This window comes from Protopterus annectens, chromosome 3.part0, assembly GCF_019279795.1.
Source record: "Protopterus annectens isolate FY-2018-M chromosome 3.part0, PAN1.0, whole genome shotgun sequence".
NCBI classification, from domain to species: domain Eukaryota; kingdom Metazoa; phylum Chordata; order Ceratodontiformes; family Protopteridae; genus Protopterus; species Protopterus annectens.
In genome coordinates, this window is record NC_056731.1 from 280,871,774 (window position 1) to 280,894,324 (window position 22,551).

The 22,551-nt window shown below is 40.3% G+C and overlaps 1 protein-coding gene across 1 annotated transcript in view; it reads left to right on the forward strand.

The window, feature by feature from the left end:
- SLC4A7 (solute carrier family 4 member 7) overlaps positions 1-22,551 on the forward strand; it is a 1,497,737-nt gene that overhangs the window by 1,029,345 nt on the left and 445,841 nt on the right. Inside the window, exon 9 of the mRNA XM_044064760.1 lies at positions 21,739-21,896. Within this exon, the coding sequence (XP_043920695.1) occupies positions 21,739-21,896 (158 nt within the window). The remainder of the gene's footprint in view (positions 1-21,738; positions 21,897-22,551) is intronic.

A 22,551-nucleotide genomic window follows, 5' to 3' on the forward strand; every position in this document is an offset into this window, starting at 1 on the left:
TCATCTTTTTCTTAATCGATTTCTACATATCCTTAGCTGCCATAATTGAATACTTTTTAATCCAAACACTTAAATACCTCATCATATGTCCCCAGAAGTATGGGTATTGCTGAACCAGATTATGTGCAGGTGTATAGATTACCACTATACCCTTTGACTTTTTGTTCATTAGTTTCAAGTCTTGTCAGAATATAAAATTATCTCAGTATGTTCCGTAACATCATGATGTGCTTCTTGGGATTTTTCAACAACAAAATAACATCTGGAAATACTGTATTGTTTATATCCTTTAATTTGTGAGTCCTTTATTTTCTTTGCCAGTGGCTCTAAATATACAGCAAATAAAGAGGAAAGAAGACATTCCTGCTTTCTTCCTCTGTGAAAACACAGCTTTTCAGAGAGGAGCTGTCCCACTTGAATTCTTCTGACCTTTCATATATCATCCTGCACTTTCCACAATAGTGGATACATGGTGATCAAAGGACAGGCCATTATCTGCACAGGTTCCCACATCACTGACTGAAGCGAAGTTATGTTTGTCAAAGTATGCTGTTTTACATTTCCTGGCATTTAGTTTTAGTCCATAGTTTTGCCACAAGGTATTTGGTGAACTGCCTTCTCGGAGGAGCTTGGCATTCTCGGGGAAGTTGATGATGTCTCCAAGTTTGCAGTCATTGTAGACTTGGTCAGCCATAAACTTTTAACATTTACTCTGACCTCTGTGAAGTAAACAGAGGAGGAGTGGTCCAAAGAATGAACCCTGTAGTATACTGCTAGTGACTTGTCTTTTTCAGGATGTAGATCCACCTACCCTAATTTCCTGGGTTCAGTTTGTGAGCCAGTTATCTATCCAGTGAGTTAACATTGGGATTTATATTTAGATAGGAGAGCATATCTTAGTATATGATGGTGTCAGAAGTCTTTTTGAGGTCTAGATATGCACTGTCTACTTATTTGTCTCATCCATTGCTTTAGTAAGCTTCTTGAAGTCAGGCAGGTTAAGTAGGTAGGGTCTGCCCTTGATGAATGCAACTGGCTTGGATTGAGACTTTGTAGGTCACCTATGTCCTTATTTATTAATTCCATAAGGAACCTTTCCATGGGCTTACTGTTGAGGCTGGTCAGGCTTATGGTTCAGTAATTACAAGAGTCCATTGACACCCCATCTTTGTGCATGGGGATGACGGTTGCTGTCCTCCATTCATCTTGCATGAAGCCTGTTATTAAATAGTCTCTGTAGGCATCATGTTTCAGGAAGGCCAGTAGGGTCGGTGATAGTGGGTAGTATTCTTTGGTCTTCGATAGTGCCCTGAGGAATTATTGTTGACAAATTTGAGGGCGTGGTTCAGATATGGTTATGTGATCTAACATATATAGATGGGGAGAGTGTGGTGAAGTTTCAACTGAACTTGGCCACCAGTTGACTGGCTATGCCCTCTGGGTCAAAGTATGTGATATAATTTGTTATTAGCTTTGCGCAGTGCTGGGCATTGTTTCTGAGGTTTCTAACACAGTTAAAGAAGGCTTTGTGGTTATCCTTTGCTTGGATGGCTATTTTTACCTCATATCTGTATTTGCTTGATTTGATCAAGGTCTGGAGTTCCCTGTTAAGTTTAGCAGGAGTATTTTGGCATCATGAGAGTTAGAAATAGTTTTGCATATAGTGAGTTGTTTTCTTATTATAGAGCCTGTTTATATTTGTGTAGCACCATGGGAGTTTATTTTCAAATTTGGCATTGTATTTACTTTGAAGAGAGACAGCTGCATGTCTGCAGCTGTTTACATGTGCATAAAATTTGGCACTAAAGGATTCCACATAAGCTGTAGGGTTATCATGTTGGAAAGGGATTTTAAAATTAGCCAGGTCATCTTTCATAATCTATGAATACTGAAGTTTTGGAAGAAGCTTTCTGCTTCAATCTTATAGTGGATGTGACTGTTTGGCCTGTTCTAACCAGGAAGGAAGTTAGAATTGGTGTGGAACAAATCTGTCCCCTATTTGTAAGGACCAAGTCCTGAGTTTTATCACCCCTGGTTGGGGTGCATGCTAACTGGTCTAGAGCGTTTATATTGATGAATTTCAAAACATTTCTGGGTGTACATTTTGAAGATGTGCAAGTCTCCAGTTGATGGAGGGTGTAGTTGATGTCACCTAGGAGAATGGTATTTGGCTTAATGGATATGGACTCTATACTATTTGAGTAGGAGGTATGGACTGAAGGAGTCATGCAGGGTATAGTTAACTATGATTATGATAATGGATTTTGTTGGTAAATTGTATGTGGAGGAGTTGCAGTTTGTAATCCTAAAGAGTTTTGAGGTAAAGTTGTGTTTTTAAGACTGTGGAGGCACACCACTGCATTTAGTGCCTTCATCTAGTGAGGTGGACCCAAGTGTGTGTCAGGCATTAAAGCTCTGTACTGATGCATTGCTGTCATAGGTCTTTTTTTTCAACACCTTTATTGAATTATCACTTGTGATATAGGCAAATTTACATATATACAATAGCAATCTAATTATATTAAATTAATATTAACAAGCATTATACTTCACATATACTGCTATATGTCATATAACCTAAGCAACATTACATAAATTAGTCAATTCCTGCCCCCCTTTTTTAAACAAGAAACATCTTTATTAAACCATCACTTACGACATAAGCAATCATACATTTTATATAAATGAAAACGAACTACACCAACACAATCCTAGTTGCAAGCATTTTACATCACAAACCATACTGGCGCACTCCCATTTCCAAACATTATACATCACTTATCTACCCAATCATTTCAGTCAAACATTACATAGGTCATTTAAGTCCTGCCTTCTTTTAAACCTCATTCCTCTCTTTTATATATTGTTCCCACAATTCCCATTTTTCCTATGTAGTTTGCTCTTGCCCTTTTCTAAAGATCTCAGTTCCAGTTGTTTTATCTGTTACTACATTCACTACTTCTAATATAGTTGGTTTAGAGTTTGATTTTCATTTTCTAGTAATTGCTTTTTTGGCAGCCACCAGAATTAGACACAGCAAGACCTTACCCATATGTAGGCAATTCCGATTCTGTAGCATAGCTCAGAAAAAAAATCATCTCCCTCTTCACACCAATCCACCCACCCAGCATCTCCGACAGTGCATCAGGCAGGGAATGCAACTGCACTCCCAGAAAATATGTTCCCAAGTACCTCTTCCTTCCCCCATCACACCTCCAGCATTTGCTGTCTACTTGAGGAAAAATTCTCTGGAGTCTACTTAGAGTATTAAAATATCTGTGTAAACATTTCCAAGCAAAAATCCTAAATCTTCTAGATTTTGTTGCTTATGTGGGAGAACTACATATATCCTCCCATTGTTTCTTTGTGAATTACTTATCCAGTCTCTCTTCCCAATCCTTTCTAACCTCCTCCGATTGATTATTATAGTTATCATGCAATATTTTATATGCTCTGCTAATTATTCCTTTTTAAATGGCAGCTTCTGTTCTACATTCTACTAAAAACTCTACCAGTGCTGGCCTTTCATTTATGACCTTTCTCTCTCTTTGCCTATACTCTGACATCAATCCTTGATGAGAAGGCAATCTCTAACCTGCAGTCCATATAAATTCTTGGCCTCTTCCCATTCTGTTACCTTTCCCTCTGTAGTTATTTGCTCCCAATAACTTGGTTCCTTTGCCAGTTTTCTCCAATAAATTTCAGCCTCCTCTTGTCTCTATCCCTAGTTGCAGTCATCCCTATCGGCAGAATCTCTTTTCTCCATTCACATGTTGGGTTAGTTCTTAGAATACTTTCTGCTACATTATGGATATAATATTCTGTATGATTATTGCTCCTTAAAGGTCTGCATCCTTAAAATCCCAGTCTCTCCTAGTTTCTTGAGCTCCCCCTGTTTCAATATCATCCCTTTCTACTTTGAGCTATAGTTTCCTGCTTGTGATATGTATAGGAGCCTTAACTGTGTAGCTCTGAAATACCCCTTCAAATTGGGTAATCCCAATCCGTCCTGTTCTTTATCCCACTTGAGTCTTGCCATCTTTCCTCCCAGATAAAGTCCTTCAGCTCTTTATTAATTGCTATCCACAACTTCTCCTCTGGTTGATAAAAAGATGCCTGACCTGTGTATAAGACTAAAGGGACTAAAAACATTGTGACTGTGCTTGTATCTTACTATCCATATCCGTATAACAGTTTCCATTTTCTCACTGTTTGTATTAGCTTTTATTTAGTCTCTTCCCACATACCCTTAGCTGCCACACCAGAATCATTTTTAATCCATACTCCTAAATACTTAATTTTATCATGTCCCCATAAATAAGGATATTGCTGAACCAGTTTGTATGTGTGTACATAATTTACCGCTATTGCCTTTCTTTTAGGTTCATTAATTTTGTGTTCCGAAAATATATGAAACTGTCTCAAAATGTACCAGAACGCTGTAATATCTCTTTCTGGTTTTGTCAGCTATAAAATGGCATTTGCAAATAGAGCCAGCTTTTCCTGGCTACCATACCAGTTGTAATGCTGTCATAGCTCTTGCAGCAGATCTCTATGGTAGTGTGTATATCAATGATGTTCTTCGTGTTTCACTGTTGCAGTCATTACATTTGGGTTATCCTGCTGGCAGGTTGCCATCAGTCAGCCTGAATTCCAAAGTCTTGGGTCCTGCATCAGTTGCTGTTGCCCCTTCCCTGATGTCAGGTCGTCAGGGGTATAAAAGATGCAGTTGATGCCATTTTCTTCAGTCTTTCTTGCCGCGCGGTGCCCGAAGCAGAAGCAGTTCGCAAGTGCCGGTCGGCCGACTCCTGAGATTTTCGTGTTCGAATTTCAGATCCGAAGTCTTCATTAAAAGCTAAGTACGCCGTTGGGGAAACTTTTTTCTTGCTCCAGTCCAATGTCAGAAAAAGTTAATAATTGTATTTCTTGTGGGAAGCAAATACCTCATAAGGACTTTCATTCTTACTGTATTCCTTGCCTAGGCCCTGACCACGACGTAGCTAGTTGTCGGTTTTGTGCTAGATTTAACCAACTCACTATTAAGCGTCGGTACGATTTTGCATTAAGCTATTTTGGCCAAAGATTTAATTATACAATGTCGTTGGATAACCATCCGGCAACCGGAGTTCACAAAAAACGCAAAGAAGAAGAAAAAGACAGGCTACCGAGGTCCAAAACCGACGAGGCTTCTCCTAAGCCAGTCACCGGTTCGCCGGTTCTGAGTGAGGTGCTTTCGCAGCCCCTGACGCTCCCAACTTTAGAGTCTCAGGCTGCTACCGACACCCACGTGGAGTCGGCAAGGCCGCTAGAAGCTAAAAGTATTGAGCCTCGGAGACTATTCCCTCAGATGGGTCCGGAGCCGCTGAGCAGGCATCTGCTTCTGAGGGTGTATTCAGACCTAAACAATTATACATTAAAACAACTTCAGCTTCAAAGGCAAAGACTAAAGCACCTTTAAAGAGAAAGAAACAAGTTCAACAGCCTCTTGGACAGGCCTCCATGCCCAAAAAACAGATGCTCAAAATGGCCGAAGACTTAATTAGCTTGATCAGGGGTTCCCATCCCCCTCCTGATAAGATGCCTAGGCAAGAGACAGACTATGAATCTTCAGATCAGGTTTCCATTTCTTCTGATTCCTCTTCTGATCAGGAATATTCTCTACCTCCCTATGAGGATTCTGATGCAGAAGAATCTATTCCTTCAGCTTTTCCTCCTGAGGATTACTCTTTTGGGGAAACCTTGCATACCATGAGGGAGAATTTCCACTGGGAGACCCAAGATTTTTCAGAATCTAAGAAAAGGCTCAAAGACTTCCTTTTACTACCTCAACACAGGCTATTCCACTTGTGTTAGACATTGTAGATGATGTGTTTTCAGAGTCTAGTCTTACCCCTGCCTCCTTACCTCCAGCTCCTGTTAAGCCGGACAGATACTACAGGGTTCCTGACTCTCTCAAATTCCTTTTCAAAAACCCTGCTGCTGACCCAGAAACTATTTCTCAAGGTTCCAAGGGGGTCAAGGCTTCCACTGCAAAAAACCCTACTCCCTCTGACAGAGATTCTAAGGCACTAGACAGATGGGGAAAAAAGATTTACACATCTGCTACCTTGGCTATAAGGGCCTTAAATTGCCAGTTTCATATGCTCATATATCAGCAATATATCATGACACTGCTTAAACAGAAAATGTTGATAAATTCTGAATGTGCAAAAAACAAAGAAATGCAGGATTTATTGCATGCAGCTGAACAAGTTGGGAAGCATACTTTGCAATGTGGTTTTGAATCTCCAGAGGCTTCCTGCAGGGCCGCTGTTACGGGTTCTGTCATTAGGAGGCATGCTTGGTTAAAGGAACAAAATCTGCCTGATCATGTCAAAGCAAAATTATTAGATGCTCCATTACAGCATGATACCCTGTTTGGTGTTAAGGCAGAAGAGGTGTTAAAGAAAATGGAGGACAAAGCTAAATCTATGCAAACGGTCAAGGAATTCTTACAGGTACAACCTCCTAGGTTTAGCAGACACTGGCCTACTAAGGATTGGTCCTTTCCAGTGTCAGACCTCAAAGGGGCAGATCCAGACACCCTAGAGGCAGATCCCAGCCACAAGGTTCGTACAGGTCTAAGCAATGGGGTGCTTCTAGCTCCACAAGCGAAGAGGACAAATCACAACCATACAGGAAACAGTCCCAATGACTTCCCCCTGCCTGTACCAAGCACTTATCTTCTGGCAGCACCCTTAGGGGGGAAAACTAGCACTTTTTTTTCGAAACTGGCACATTATTACCCAGGACAAATGGGTTCTAGACATAGTGTCACAAGGCTACAAGTTTCATTTCCATACCCTGCCAAGGACAAACAGTTGGCCAGACCTGCCAAAAAATCAATGGACAGAGGTTCAAAAACAAGTTTCATCTCTCCTGCATATGGGGACTATTCAACAAGTGCCACAGCAAGAGCAGGGACAAGGATTTTACTCAAGACTGTTCTTGGTACCCAGAAAGGACGAAGCATGGAGACCAATTCTGGACCTATCTATTCTAAACACTCACCTGGATATACCCAAATTCAAGATGTTGACTTTGCAGCAGCTTTTGCCCATGCTGAGCAGCAAGGCTTGGCTCGTGACATTAGACCTAAAGGAGGCATACCTGCATGTCCCAATCAGACAATCATGCAGAAGATACCTCAGATTCAAAGCTGGCTCAAAGCATTACCAATTCTCTGCACTGCCCTTTGGCTTATCTACTGTGCCCAGGGTCTTCACAAACTGCCTGGCACCAGTAATTGCTTTCTGCAGACAAAGAGGAATACAAATATATCCTTACTTGGACGACTGCCTCATTCAAGCAGAGAACAAGGACATTCTACTACAGCATCTGGCATTTGTGAAGAAATTTTTAACATGCCTAGGGTACACAGTCAACGAAAATAAATCAAAACTGGTACCCTCACAAGAGATAATATTCCTGGGTGCAAGCTTAAATACAACTGCCCAGATGGCTTATCTCACGCCAGACAAACAAAGGCAACTGACTACCTATTTCAAGGAAATGGCAACAAAGGCCCAGTTATCTGCAAGAAAAATTCTGCAGGCTCTGGGCTTCATGGCATCCTGCATCCTACTAATTCCATATGCAAAATTGCATATGAGGAAACTTCAGTGGTACCTAAAAAGTGTCTGGACGCAACATTGCCACAGCCTGGAAACAATGATTTCTCTCATTCCCTGCCTGCAACAGGAGTTTCGATGGTGGGCAAAGGCTTGTCACCAAAACAAGGGACAGCCATTCTCATACCCCCAGCCAGGCAGAACCTTACAGCGGATGCAGCAGATTATGCCTGGGGCGCCCACATGGCAGGAAGAGGTATTCGGGGCATCTGGTCCACAAACCGAATGCATCTACATATCAATCAAAAGGAGATGCTAGCTGTTCAAAATGCCCTGATAGCCTTCAAGGACCTAATTCATTTGGGACAACTTCTGATAAAGACAGACAATACCACGGTCATGTGGTACATAAACAAGCAGGGAGGCATTCACTCTTACCCCCTTTGCAGACTAGCCATGGCTTTATGGGACACAGCATTGACTTACCAAGTTCATCTGCAGGCACAATTCCTGCCAGGAAAGGAAAATACTCTGGCAGACGAACTAAGCAGAAACCTCATGGATCCCCACGAGTGACACCTGGATCCACAAGTCTTCAGCATGATAACAAAGAAATGGGGACGCCCGGGCATAGATCTATTTGCCTCCCCTCACAACAATCAACTAAAAAGATTCTGCACAAGGACTTATCACAGACAAGCATGGAAAGTGGACGCTTTATCTTTCAGCTGGGCAAACCTATCAGTATATGCCTTTCCTCCACTGCCTCTCCTCCCCAAAGTACTCCTAAAGGTAAGACAGGAGAAACCAGAAATGATTCTGATTGCCCCAGAATGGCCACGCCCGTACTGGTATCCAATCTTAAGGAATTTGGCTCAGTGCCCAGCCTGGACCTTACCTCAAATACCTCATCTACTGTCCCAACAAAACGATCAGATTCTGCACAGCCAACTCAGGACCCTAAACCTGGCAGCGTGGCGGATAATGTAGCCATAACAAACAAACCAAATTAAAAAGAAAAACAAACAAATGAAAAGAACCAAAAAAAAGCTCAAACAAGCCCAAAAAATGTCCTAGGATCCGCCAAGTGTTGTAATATAACGTATAAGTAGTTTATTAACAAACCAAACAATGTTTTTGTCACCCTCCTTGGGTAACTTCATCAGAAACAAAGTACAAACACAGGTGTAATCACATTTAAAAGTTCGCTTCAAAGCGGCGTGGATGTTCTAACCAATCCGCACATCTCATTAATAAAACAGTAGTAGAAGGTTTATAGTAAAAAAGTTTTAAAGCACCACAAGTGTGTGTACCTAAAGTACATTGTCATCTGTCACAAACACACAACGTCCATTACTGAACTGAATGTCAGTGTGGACAACAGCTTTAATAATTTACATTTTGCCAATACACAGAACAGTGCCATTTATGGTAGTAGAAAAGTAACTGTAACTAGTCATAGTATTAACAACCACTTATATAAGACTAGTTTTATTACTATGTACAATAATGATAGTGAGCAAGTTAAATTTATTTTACATAAGAATTGGTATTTATTATATAAAGACCCCTTACTTATGGAGAGAATTGGGCCCTACCCAATAACAATTTACAAGAGAGGAGCCAATTTAAAAAGTCTCTTGGAGACTAGGAAATTGAGAAACAACAATAGAATATGTGGCTCCTTGGTTTGTGGAGCTTGTAAAATGTGCAAACGTAAAAACTGGTAGTAGTTTTGACATAGCTGGTAGAAAATACCAGATTGCACACAAACTGGACTGCAACTCAAAAAGTATTATCTATTTAGCTACTTGTAAAAACTGCCCTGCATTTTATGTAGGAAAAACAGATCGTAAATTTCGTGACAGAATTTACGAACACTGTTATGCGATTTCTAAGAACAAAGATGATAATGCTTTAGCAAAACACATTAATGTAAAAGTTGGTCACTCATTTCAATTTTTAGTAATTGACCAACTAGTGTATGATATAAGAGGGGGACCTACCTCATTAATATTAGAATGCCGTGAACTTGAGTGGCAGTTACTACTAAATGCCTTTTCTCAACCTGGTTTAAACGACAATTGCAACATAGCTTGTTTACTTAAATTAAAGAGTTGTTTGAGATGATGTAGCTGGTCGTATATGTGACAATAGGACCCTACATTTGTATACACACATAAAAAAAAAAAAAAAAAAAAGTTTTTTTATCTAACGTTAGTTTTTTTACTTAACGTTAGTTTTATTCGATGTTAGTTTAGCATAATTTTTAATTTAATATACACACACCTTTACATATATATGCTTTACATGCACATATATTTTTTAGTATACATTTCCTTCATAACTTTTCATATACTGAAACCTAACGATTTAGAGTTTAACATTTTACTTTAGTTTATTTTTAATAAGGTATCAACAGTAAAATGTATTGTTATAACTGTTTGATTTATAAGTTTTAAATATACTCTTTGACATGTTTCTTTGTGATAGATGACAATGTACTTTAGTTACATACACTTGTGGTGCTTTAAAACTTTTTTACTATAATCCTTCTACTACTGTTTTATTAATGAGATGTGCAGATTGGTTAGAACAACCACGCAGCTTTGAGGCGAACTTTTAAATGTGATTACACTTGTGTTTGTACTTTGTTTCTGATGAAGTTACCCAAGGAGGGTGACGAAAACGTTGTTTGGTTTGTTAATAAACTACTTATACGTTATATTACAACACTTGGCGGATCCTAGGACTTTTTTGGGGCTTGTTTGAGCTCTTTTTGTGGATAATGTAGCCATACAAATCACACCTCCCAGTAAAGCTGTGATGGATGTCATTTTAGAAGCCAGAAGGCCTAGTACTAGAAAATCCTATGCTGGAAAATGGAAGAGATTTTGTGCTTGGAACCAAGCTCAAGGAACTAATACAGCTGTCCCAAATATTCCTCAGATTTTGTAATACTTAACTGAGATGCTGGACAAAGGCTTATCTTTCTCATCAATTAAAATCCATGCCTCTGCCATTTCAGCTCATTACAATACAGAGCCACCACTCTTTTCTCATCCTTTATTAAGGCAGTACCTCAGAGGAGCCAAAAATTTAAGGCCTCCAAGGGGAATGCCAATACCTGCATGGAACCTCAATTATGTCTTGGAAAGACTCACCTTACCTCCTTTTGAGCCAGCTGCTACTGCATATATAAAGTTTTTATCTTGGAAAATAGCTCTGCTCCTAGCAATAACTTCTGCAGGACCAGTGTCAGAGCTGCAGGCTCTCATGTCTGTGGAACCCTTTATCATTTTTTATCTGGACAGGGTCTCTCTGAGGACAAACCCTACATTTATGCCTAAGGTAGTATCCAGTGTAGCCCTTAACCAAACTATTCATTTGCCAACTTTTTATCCAAATCCACAGAACAAGGGGGAGAAAATTCTGCATTCTTTGGATGTATACAGACAACTTAGATTCTACTTGGATAAAACTAAAGTTTTCAGAAAGACAGAACCATTACTAGTGGCATATGCTGCAGGATCGCAAGGAAAGGCCATCTCCAAGCAGACTATTTCAAAGTGGATAGGTCACTGCATTTGTTTCTGCTACTCTCAGCATTGCAAACCTGTGCCCAAGGACACCTTACCTTTCTATATCTGCCATGTCTGCAGCCTTTCTCAGAGGAGTACCAACCAAAAACATTTTAGAGGCTTCTACTTGGAGTTCAGTGCATACCTCTACAAAACATTACAATCTGCCACTTTACTCTAAATCCAGGGCAGGCTTTGCCACTGCAGTTCTGCAGGGCCTCATAGCCACCCCTAATGCTATTTAGTTCCATCCTCCCATCCATAGCTTTGGGAATCTACCCAAATGTAATGACGGCAACAGTGAAACACGAAGAACATAGTACAGTTGTGTACACTTACCATAAATGTAGATGTTTGAGTGTGTTCACTGTTGCAGTCCACGTTACCCACCCACCATCCCCCTTATTTTTGCTGGAACTTATCTTTCCTTTTCTGATCTGTACAACTTATGTGGTGTATTTGATTATAGATGAAGGTAAAGTTTATTTTGATGCATGTATGTGTTACTTGCATATATTTAGCATACCCTTTTGGGGGCACCTGACATCTGGGGCAAGAAAAACTGAAGAAAATGACGTCAGCTGCATCTTTTATACCCCTGACGACCTGACGTCAGGGAAGGAGCGACAGCAACCGACACAGGACCCAAGACTTTGGAATTCAGGCCGACTGAGGGCAACCTGCCAGCAGGATAACCCAAATGCAATGACTGCAACAGTGAATACACTCTAACATCTACATTTATGGTAAGTGTACACAACTGTACTTTTTCAGGATAAAGAGTGCTTGTAAGGAAGTTTTTTTGTTAAAGCTCCTAGCATTGAGCAGCACTACCTTGGTTTCCAGATTTAGTTTTGTTATGTTGGAAGCTGTAGAAAACTGACATTGCTTAAAAAAGGCACTTTGGGCCTGGGCAAGCATTTAGCCAGTATATGAAAGCGGTGGGGGGTCGGTGCAGGTCATCCTTTGGCAAAGCAGTTAAGACTGCCTACCATCTCCTACCAGGCTGATATATATATTAGACCCCATTTTTATGATAACAGAAGCTAAGCCAGTTGTTGAAGTCAATAATCTGTTATTTGTATTGTGGCATCATTCTTAGTGATGGTAGATTGCTGCTCAAGGCTAGGTTCAAACCTGCCTTGGACACACACTCCAAGAGCTCCATCATGACTCTCTTCATCCATTTGTTGAAAATGTTCTCACTTGTCAAAGGCAGCAAGTCTGCATGGGATGTTTATCTATCTTAGACATCTTTTTGGTTTTGTTCTTATTGTACAATTAAGGTAGATGTTTTTGCAGTTTTGATGTACCATACTCTTGGAGTGTCAGATCTGTAGCCCAGCAGAGGATTGTTTTGTAGTTTCTTTAGAGACTTTATTCCCACCCTTAAAGGTCCCTTCTTGTTGTGACTATAAGTTTACATTTGAAGGGAATGCACATTCTCTGAACAGACTGCCTCAGTGAATCTGAAGTCCGTCTTATAATATCAGCTTACTAGGTTGTTTACAGTCTGAGATTTATGGGAAATCCTAGTGAGATTTTCCATAGATGGGGCATCCCTTAAAACTAGTTCACATTTTCTTCCAAAAGTCATCTGTTTTTTGTTTGAAAGAAGGAGAGAAGCCGTCATGATTATATTTTCAGCAGGCATTTTATCTCGGAAGAGAAGTTGACAAAATTTTGCATCTCATGGCTGCTGAATTTCTCTATTAGAGACGTATTTTTTTTTGCTTCCATTTGGTTCTCATTTCACACCTTTATCAAGCACTACTACTTTGACTATGATTCCTGGAGTATGGTCCTTCTATATCAGCTTGGCATTTAAGGATTTGGTCTTCAGAGCTTTTCCTTTTTTGGCTTCTTTGGCTCATTTTCCCTGGTAGGTGGTGGTGATTTTTCCCAGCCATTATCCACTGCAGGGGGCGAAGTATAAAATAATGAGTAACTTCCCTTATCACTTGATCTTTGAGATGACCCTCTGCAGTAGTTATTATCATTCCACAGTTATTCTGTGCTTGGATGCTCCTCTGCTTACCTTTCTTATGGATGTACTAGTAGGTGTGGTAGGTTTTAGTTTTATTAGGGGGTGACAACTGGGGACAGTGGGCCTGAGCACACCTTTCCAGGGCTAATATAAGATGCAACATTGTGAACCATCTTAAGATGTTCATGTTCCCAAGCAGAGGTGCTAGAGAAAACAGTAATTTGTGTCAAGTGAAAGTTCTCAAAAGAGGAACAAACTGCTATGTAACCCACTGCAAAGATCTGACTTGAAGATCAGTCAGTGTGTAAACTGCTGTCATGTTGGTTATGTCAGTAATTTGTACAAGTGTTAACTTAATTAGACTTGTTTAATGTTCATAGTTAGGTACTAGGCTATTTGGCCCTAGGGCCTATACAAGCCTAGCCAAAACGGTACCCTGGCTTTCGCCACCCAAGAAAATGATTTTCCTGTGCCCCTGTTGAGCAGAGCCACAGAAGTGATCCCCGGGGTGAATTTCCTATTACTCATCCAATCATCAAGATTTTTCTTGAAGAGTGCTAATGAGGAGCTCTGTTTGACATAGGTAGTCTGTTCCAGAGTATGATAAGTCTCTGGGACAGGAATCTTTCCCTCCAGCATGTTCTGTTAATTGTGGTGACAAGGTTTAGGTTCCTAGAGGGTGAAGCGTGGAGGGATTGGGATTTCTTTAAGTGGAGCATGTTCAACAGCTTTGGGTTTGACATAGCTTTGTATGTTAGGCAGAGATCGCCTCCGAGTAGGCGATATGCGACGGAGTAAAGCTTGAGTTTTTTGAGACGGTCTGCGTAGGGCATCTGTTTGAGGCCAGTAATCCTCTTTGTGAGGTATTTCTGCAGCCTTTCCAGTTGTTGTAGATGTCTTGTGAGGTACATACCAAAAGGGGCATTGTACTCTATAATGGTTCTAATGAGTGATGAGTAGAGAGGAGCAATGACCTCTTTTTTTCTGGATGAGAATCCTTTTGTGATGAGGTGTGCCATGTAGAAGGATTTCCTGACCACTGTGGCAATATGATTATCAAAGGAGGGGCTACTCTCCACCTGTGTCCCAAGATCTCTTATCACACTTTCAGTGTTAAGTAGACTACCGCCTGTGTGGTAGTTCATGGGTACAGAGTTTTTACCAAAGGGGATGACAATGCACTTTTTGGCATTGAGCTTGAGGCCATGGCTTTGACACCAGACATCTGTCTCAGTAAGGCCCTTTTGTAGGATGTCCACATTGTTAGGAGTTTTGATTATGGCTCCTAGTTTGCAGTCATCTGCGAACTTAGTTAGCTAAAGACCTTCTGTGTTAGCCTGTACTTCAGAGAAGTAGATACCAAACAGGAGAGGACCCAGGACTGAACCCTGTGGTACTCCACTTGTCTGAAGAAGTCGCTTTATGTGAGAGCGACGAAAAGCGCTTAATTAAAACTGTGAAAATCGTTTTGCATTCATTCATTCATACGTTCTGAAGTGGACTTAATAATTGTTTTAAAATACTTTCTGGACTGGTACGGAGAATTGTAGTGAAGCAACTTGTGGGTCGCTGGTTTACGTTTCAACTTTAGTTTGTACTCCACTTGTCACTGGTCTGAAGTCTGATTTGGAGTCTGCTACTTTCACAGTGTGGTTTCTGTCAGTAAGCCAGTTGGCAACCCATCTTGTGACATAGGGATTTATACCTAGTTTAGTGAGTGTATCTATAATTCCAGGGGGGGAGTGGTGTCGAACGCCTTGGTGAGATCTAGATAGGCTGTGTGGACCACCTTACCCTCATCTATGGCTTTGGTGACTGCTTCAAAGAAGACTTATCAGGTTTAGGAGACATGATCTGCCTATTACAAATCTGAACTGTGTGGGGTCCAGAGTTTGGAGATCTCCATTGTCTTTGTTTATGAGTTCCATGATGATATGTTCCATGGCTTTGCAGACCAGGCTCGTCAGGCTAATGGGGCGGTAGTTCCTGGGGTCTGTCATGGCTTCCCTTTTGTGGAAAGGGATAACAGTTGCGGTGCGCCACTCAGTGTGCACAAAGTCTGAGGTGAGGCTATGAATGAACATGGTACTTAGGTGGGGTGCCATTTCATTCTGTAGTTCATGTAGAAGGCAGCCTGGGATGTTGTCAGGTCCTATGGATGCTGTGTTCTTGGCTTTGGAGAGTGAGGTTTTTACCTGTGCAGCCTTGATTACAGGAACTTTGCATTCTTCCGGTATAGAGATAGGCCCTTTAGGGGGTGAGAGGGGGATAAAGTTAGCACTGAACCTATCTGCCAGGATGTTGGCAATATCAGTTGGTTCTATATATTTAGTGCCATTGTGCTGTAACTCAGAGCAGATCTGAGTGTTGCCATTGAGATTCTTGACATAGCTGTAGAATGCTTTCTGGTTGTCGTTAGAGTCAGTGGTGATTTTGTTTTCATAACTAGATTTGGAGGATTTTATGAGGGATCTCAGCTTCTTACTGAGGCTGATCAGGGAGTTCATCCAATCATGGGATTTCACTCTTTTTTTGCAACAGTTTCTTTCTTCTATTGTAGAGTTTGTTTATGGCAGAAGACCACCAGATTGGCTTCCTTTTTTTGGAGGATAGCATCTTGGTTCTTTTAGGGACAGCACGATCCATGCACTTGTGTAAGTGCTTATTAAGTGCATTTCTATAGGATTCAGCAGTCATACCTCTATTGTCCATCTGCATGGGTGTTATGAAGTTTGCCACTTCTGTTTTCAGAAGCGTGAAGTTGGCTTTGGAGAAATTTTTTACGGTTGTTTTCCTAATGGGTTTGGGAGTGGGATGTGGATGTGGATGTCTTGGGTGATTAGCTTGTGGTCGGTTCTGACCAACGAGTAATTAACCTCTGGTGTGGAACACATTGGTGATGACCAGGTCTAGGATATTGCTGCCCCTGGTGGGGGTGTGGATAAGTTGATCCAAGGCATTGGAATTGATGAATTCCAGAAAAAGTTGAGTAAAAGAGTTGGTACATGAGTAGTTTTCCCAGTTAATGGTGGGGTAGTTGAAATCATCCATCATTAAGGTGTTGGGTTGTACCATAATATTTCCAGTGTATCAAGAAAAGAGGAGTGGCAATCCTGGGGCATGGTGGGGGGTCTGTAGCAAGCTACAGTCTGGATTGCGGTCTTGCCCAGAGTTAGTTGAACTTGGATAATCTCGGCTGCATTATGCTGAGCAACTAGCTTGGAGGTGTGTATATCCTTAATGAATATGGACACACCTCCACCTTTAGTGTTTCCATCCGGGTTAAGTGGCCGAAAGGTGTGGTATGAATTATAGCCTGGAAATGCAGGGGTGCTCTCTGGAGCTTTGAACCAGGTCTCTGTCAATGCACAGATGTCGATGTTCTCCATTTTAAGGAGTGCCACAAGTGAGTGATTTTGAGGTTTAGACTTCTAGCATTGAGTAGCATTACTCTCAGATTTTGCTTGCTTGTACCTGTTACGGTGGTGAATTTGTTATTTAAACCTTGCCTAAAAAAGGCACTATAGGGGTGGCAAGTGCCATTGCCAGTATCTGGAATCCCAAGGGTGACAGATGCAGGCTATCTCTGGCAAAACATCGTGGTCTGTCGATCATGTCATCCCAAGCAGACAGATACTGGATTCTCTTAGAATGACACCAGAAGCTTAGCCAATTATTCAAGTCAATCATTTTGTCCTTGTACTGTGGTATAATTCTGGGTGATGGCAGGTTGCTACTCAGGGCTAGGGTCATACCTGCCTGGGCTACAAGATCGGAGAGCTCCCCAATATCTCTTTTCATGTAATCCAGGGAGGTATGTCTCAGGTGATTCACACTAAACATGGACAATGACAGTGTTGTATTTGTTCTTGTTGGGGAGTGACCTGAGTGCGTGCATTGTGGTGGATCCTGGCACCTGACATGCAGCTGACAGTAACTTTCTCCTTGTTTAGCGTGGTGAGTGGAGCATCATTGTGCCTGACTATAGAGTCACATATGACTAGAGTGTTGGGTACTTTATGCCTAATGGGCTGTAGTTGAGTGGCACACTGAGTATGTGGGCTATGTGTCATTTGGTTTGTGTTGGGGGGTGGAGGTTCTCGCATTTCTGCTTTGGAGGTCTCTGTTGTTTGGGCAGATTTTTATTGAGAGTCTTTGCGGATGTAGGCATGTGTTTTTTGCTTCTGTGCGTGTGTTTTGGTGGTGTAGATGTTGAGGGACTATTTGATGAGTGTGGTGTAGTGCAAGTGTTTACCTTCTCCTCTTGACTGTCTAGTCCAGTCTTCGGTGAAGAGAACTTTGCTTCTAGTTTGTCTATTTAAGTGCATTGCTCACAGGTCGTAGTGTTGTGTGGTAGGAGGAGAGGGTTGTCTGTGTACGTGAGGCAATTGCTGCATTCCCCAAGATGCCCAGATTCATCAGGTAGACAGGAGAAAACACCGGGAGCTGACCTTTAGAAATGTCTGGATAGGTGCTTATTTATTAAGTACTAAAAACTGTTTTCCTCTAGACAAGTGCTGTAATAATTTGTAGCTTATTAATGCTTACAACGAGTTCTGAGTAAGAGCTCAAAGAAATAGATTTGAGTGCTAAAACTAAAAAACTGGCTAGTTGCAAGGGAAAATTTGAAAAGCAGACTTTAAGGCGCCAGAAATTGTTTAACCCTACTTAAGCAGCAGGGGGGATGGCTCAGAAGCTTGCAAACAGTCCTGGATACAGCTAATCTGTATCTGGACTACACTTGTTACAGGAAAGGGGGGAAACAAGCTTAGAATTTTTTTTTCAGTAAAGTGGAAATGGTGAAAGCTGGAACATAAGTTAATTCAAGGTTAAGAATCTGAGTGGGTTGGCCTTCACAAATGTTCTCTATTAGATTGAATGAGCTAATGACACTAGACTGGGAGGAGTGTCACAGATCAAATGTACAGTATGGGGCAGGCAACTGCAAAGCCACCACGTGTAAGAACACCACAACACTAGAGAGGATGGGTGGGAAACTATTACAGCTCCTAGCTGTAGCCACTAAATGACATTTTTAAACAGATCAAGGAGCAAGCAGACTCTAGAGAATGCTTTTAACTGCAAACAGACAGAAAAGCTCGGCTAGAGCACTCACAAACAGAAAATACAACTCTCAGTATGAAAAATCAGTTTACAGTTAAGTAATTCAGTAAACATGCAATTAGAGTAATGAAACAGTATCTAGCAATGAAAAATACAGTTAAAACAGTATAAAACAGTATATAAATGCAGTGAAACAGTAAAAAAGCTTTATAACAGTGCAAAATGTAGTAGATTAACTGTATAGCACAATTATAAGCATTTCAGAAGTACAGTTCAATGAAATAAGTGTAAGAAATAACTTTTCCTGCTCTTGGAATCTTAAGGAATTTCTGCGTAGTTTCAGTAATGAATTACCATCCACAGCCTGATAAATACAAGCTGGCTGGGGGAAGGCTAAACATTTTTTTCACTACACAGAAAAGCTTCCCTGAAGAACCACGTAAAGGATCCATAAATTCCTCCTGTACTGTGAATTTCAGTTTGTGACTGTTGCTTGACCAGTGATAATTTTTTAGTTGTACTGTTTCAGCATGCCATTTGTATGCAGTTTTTTTTTCATATTTGTTGCCATCCTCACTGACAGTGAATTTTTAGCCGTCCCTCAGCCAGCTGACAGATTCATTCCCTCATCAATGAGGATATGAGTGGACTGAAAAGGGCAATCATTGTGGTCATTCAGGTCTTTCCCCGGGAATGCCCAGTATGCATGGGCAGGGGGGGGTGCTGTGAGATGCTCATGCTGGTTATCCCTCATTTTCACAAGGGATATTGGAGAAAGTGGGTAGGGCTGTTTGCTTGCAGTGTACAGGAGGCGTTTTCCCTGCTGTCTACCAAAGGAATCGCACAGTGCCGTATGCTTCCCAAGCGCTCTTGCTCATCTCCTCTCCCGGCAGAATCTTGTGCGCCAAGCCCCTTTATTCCTCTCCTTCCCTGCCTAGCTCCTCCATTGCTGTGCCCCCTGATCAAACTGCAGTTGCCTGAGACGCAGTCAAGGCTCCATCCCTCGGTATCACTGAGCCGTGTATATTTTGCTCATAATTTGAAACACTAGTGTAGATAGTAAAGTAAGATTAGTAAGCCATTTTTACTACCCCTTTTGTCATGCCTTCTATAAATGTATTCCCAGCTGCATTAGAGTTTTCTCTTTGCCAATATTTCATAGCCTTTTGCCCTTTAGGATTGCAGGACAAACACACCTCTGCATACTTTTTTCTTGTAATATTCAGGCTACACCCAATTATTTTATTTCCTTTTACATTGTATTTATTTATACATTTTTAGTTTTCAGAGTAAAATTTGTTTTCGTTTTTAAATGCTGCACTGCATCAGAAAACCTCTGTACAGAAAGTGGTTTGCAGAGAAGAATGAAAGTTTTCTTTATCCTTCAATGACCTTTGCTTATCTGAAAATCCCTGAGGAAAATACGATATTAAAAAAGCACTGATCAGTTAATTGATGCCATAGCATCACAGAGATGGGAATTTATTTGTTAATGCTATTTCATATGGTGGACTGTAATCTCTTACTCTACACAGAAAATAAAGGGGCACAGAAGTAGGTATAAAAAGTTGAGTATACAAGTAGTTTTAAATAAAACTGGAGGCCAGCTTTAGGTTTATAAGCAAACGTGGAATTCCAGAAAACTGATTTAACTGATGAAAGATGTATTGACAATTGAAGTAGTCATTATTCTTTAATGTGATTTCTTAGACTTTGTCAGTGATCCTCCCGGGAACAAAAAAGAAAGAAAGATATTGAGGTTTCCTTAATTGTTGCAAATTGAGACTGAGTTTTTCCATGTGAAACAGTTGTGTGCACAGTAAGGTAGAAAGAACAATTTATTTAAGTCTGCTTTTAATTTAGTTTTTAGCTGTTTTTTTTTTTACCCACACAATATGTACTCAGATAAATGACACTTCACTGTGCATTTTTTTTTATAACCAGTTTGTATTTGTGTGGTTTCAATGACTGACATGTAGACATTTAACATAATGTATCACAAAAATATCAGGAAAACATTTTGCCTGCAAATAGATTTTCATAATTAATGTAGACTTCCACCCCCCAACATGTTGGGGGGTCCCTGTGGAGGCTATCTTAGCCATTTAAGAAATTGTCCTACAGACTTTAACCAAACAGAAAACCTGGAAAACTGCCTTAAAAAACAGAATGTAAATTAACATTACATTAGCATCCAAGCATTGAATACATTATCAACTTGAACCAGATGTAATACTAGGAAAATTCATTGATATGCCAGGTTCTTATTTGTTGATGTTTCCACTTTTAATTGTCTATTTTTAATGTGACTGTTTTATTTTTAGAATGATGAAGATGTGTTGCAAGTGAGATTTTAACTAACAGAAACTGTTTTGTAGGAGAAGGCACATAAGAAATCTGAAGAAAATTTTGAGTCAACATGACTCTTGAATGCAGACAACACTGACTTGTTTGTGTCTTATCTTGGAGAAAGACAGGAAAAATGTACTGAGTGATGTAGCTTCTGAGTCGCAGCATTTTGATCTGAGCTCTGTTGTGTATGTTTATTAAGAATCGTGCATTTGCCAATTTCCTTTAGTACAGCTTGACTGCCAATGTTTATACATTCCATTTATATTCATTTTTTTTATTTGGTTAGCTACCTTTTTTTAAAACTCTGAATGTAGTCTTCTATATTGTTATGTGCCTTAGGTGAACATTCTAATATTTACTTGTGCTTTGTTTTATCTGTAGAGAAATGGTAACTGAAAATATGTTCACTTTCTCTTCTGTCTTGTGGATACCTTTGGTGATACTCTAGCGTCTTATTGCTGAATATTTTATGAAGGAATTGCAGTTTAAGGCTGTGTGGCACCTTGGACTTTCTTAACCACATTGTTTTCCTATTTCATTATATGTAGATGGAGAAAGGTGTGACTCTTTTGGGTTGTAAATAAAGATGACAGCTTTTGTGCTATCAGTGAATATGGCTTTGTTGCATGGTCTCAGCCTGACCTATGTAGGTCACGTTCTGTAACGCTGGCATCCTAAAACCATTTCCACGTTGTAAGTGAATGTTTTACCAGCTCTGATCACCTTTCATTTTCTAGTGATTACTTCATCCATTTCCTACTCTGACTTGAATCTTACTGGTATGTATAATTCCACAGCCCTGAAGATTTATTCCTCCATTCTACTACCCAATTTCTAAACTACTACTTGTAGTAATTGATCTGACTTCTAGGATGCATTACTTTTTGGAAATGGAATGTCGTAGTTCTTTTAAAGTAAACCAGCCTTAAACTATGCATCAGTTAAAGGGATTCAAAGATGCGCAACTTTGAAAGATGTTTTTTTTAGAACTCTTGACACTTGAAGGATTATCATCCCTGTGTCAGCAAAAATAAGGGTAACACACTGGAAAACATTTTGACTTTCTTAGTTTGGACCTATGTTTAGGGTCAACAGAAACGTAACATGATATGTCGTTCATTTTGTAACATCTTTGTTGTTTCAGGTTGATATGAGTTTCATGAAGAAAATACCATCAGGAGCAGAAGCATCAAATGTTCTGGTGGGAGAAGTGGACTTTTTAGAAACACCAATCATTGCATTTATTAGACTGTCTCCGGCTGTCCTCCTGACAGGTCTCACAGAGGTTCCAGTTCCAACACGGTACAGCTGTGTTACACCTTGAACATTGCTTTTTTTTTAATATAAAGTTAAACTTGTTTGACTCTTGACATGTTTTGAGCATCATATGGTAAATGTAGATGTTTGCTTATACATAGTAGAGCTGCATTCATTTCTGCTGCTGAAGCAAAGTAGAACAGAGTTAATATATCAGCAATCGCCACTACCCACTTTTGCTTTGAAGTACATAGCATCATCGTAAATAGCATTGTGTTTTCTCTGTTAGATATTTAAATGACATTTCATGTTAAATGATGACACATTCAGTAAACTTTTTCGTTGTTTAGATTGATCTATGACCCACAATATTTTGGTGTTGATTTGTGTGAATATACAGGAAGCAATGCATTGCCTTGCTGCCACAGGTTCCTTTAACTCTTGCAGGGTTTGTAAGCTTGCTTCTGCCCTCCAATGATAACTGAGAAAACAGTATTCTATTTTGAAGTGCAGTACCTGTCATGGCACGGCATTTCACTGCTGCTTGCCAGATGATGATTTAGTGTTGTAGAAGTAAGTCTGCAAATAAAGCTCTCTTGTAATATCTGTCTAGCAATACTCTGCTTATGTTCATGATGCTTATGGGTAAATTGCTTAAATCTTAAGTGCAGGTTGCACAACTCCCAGGCCACATTTCTGA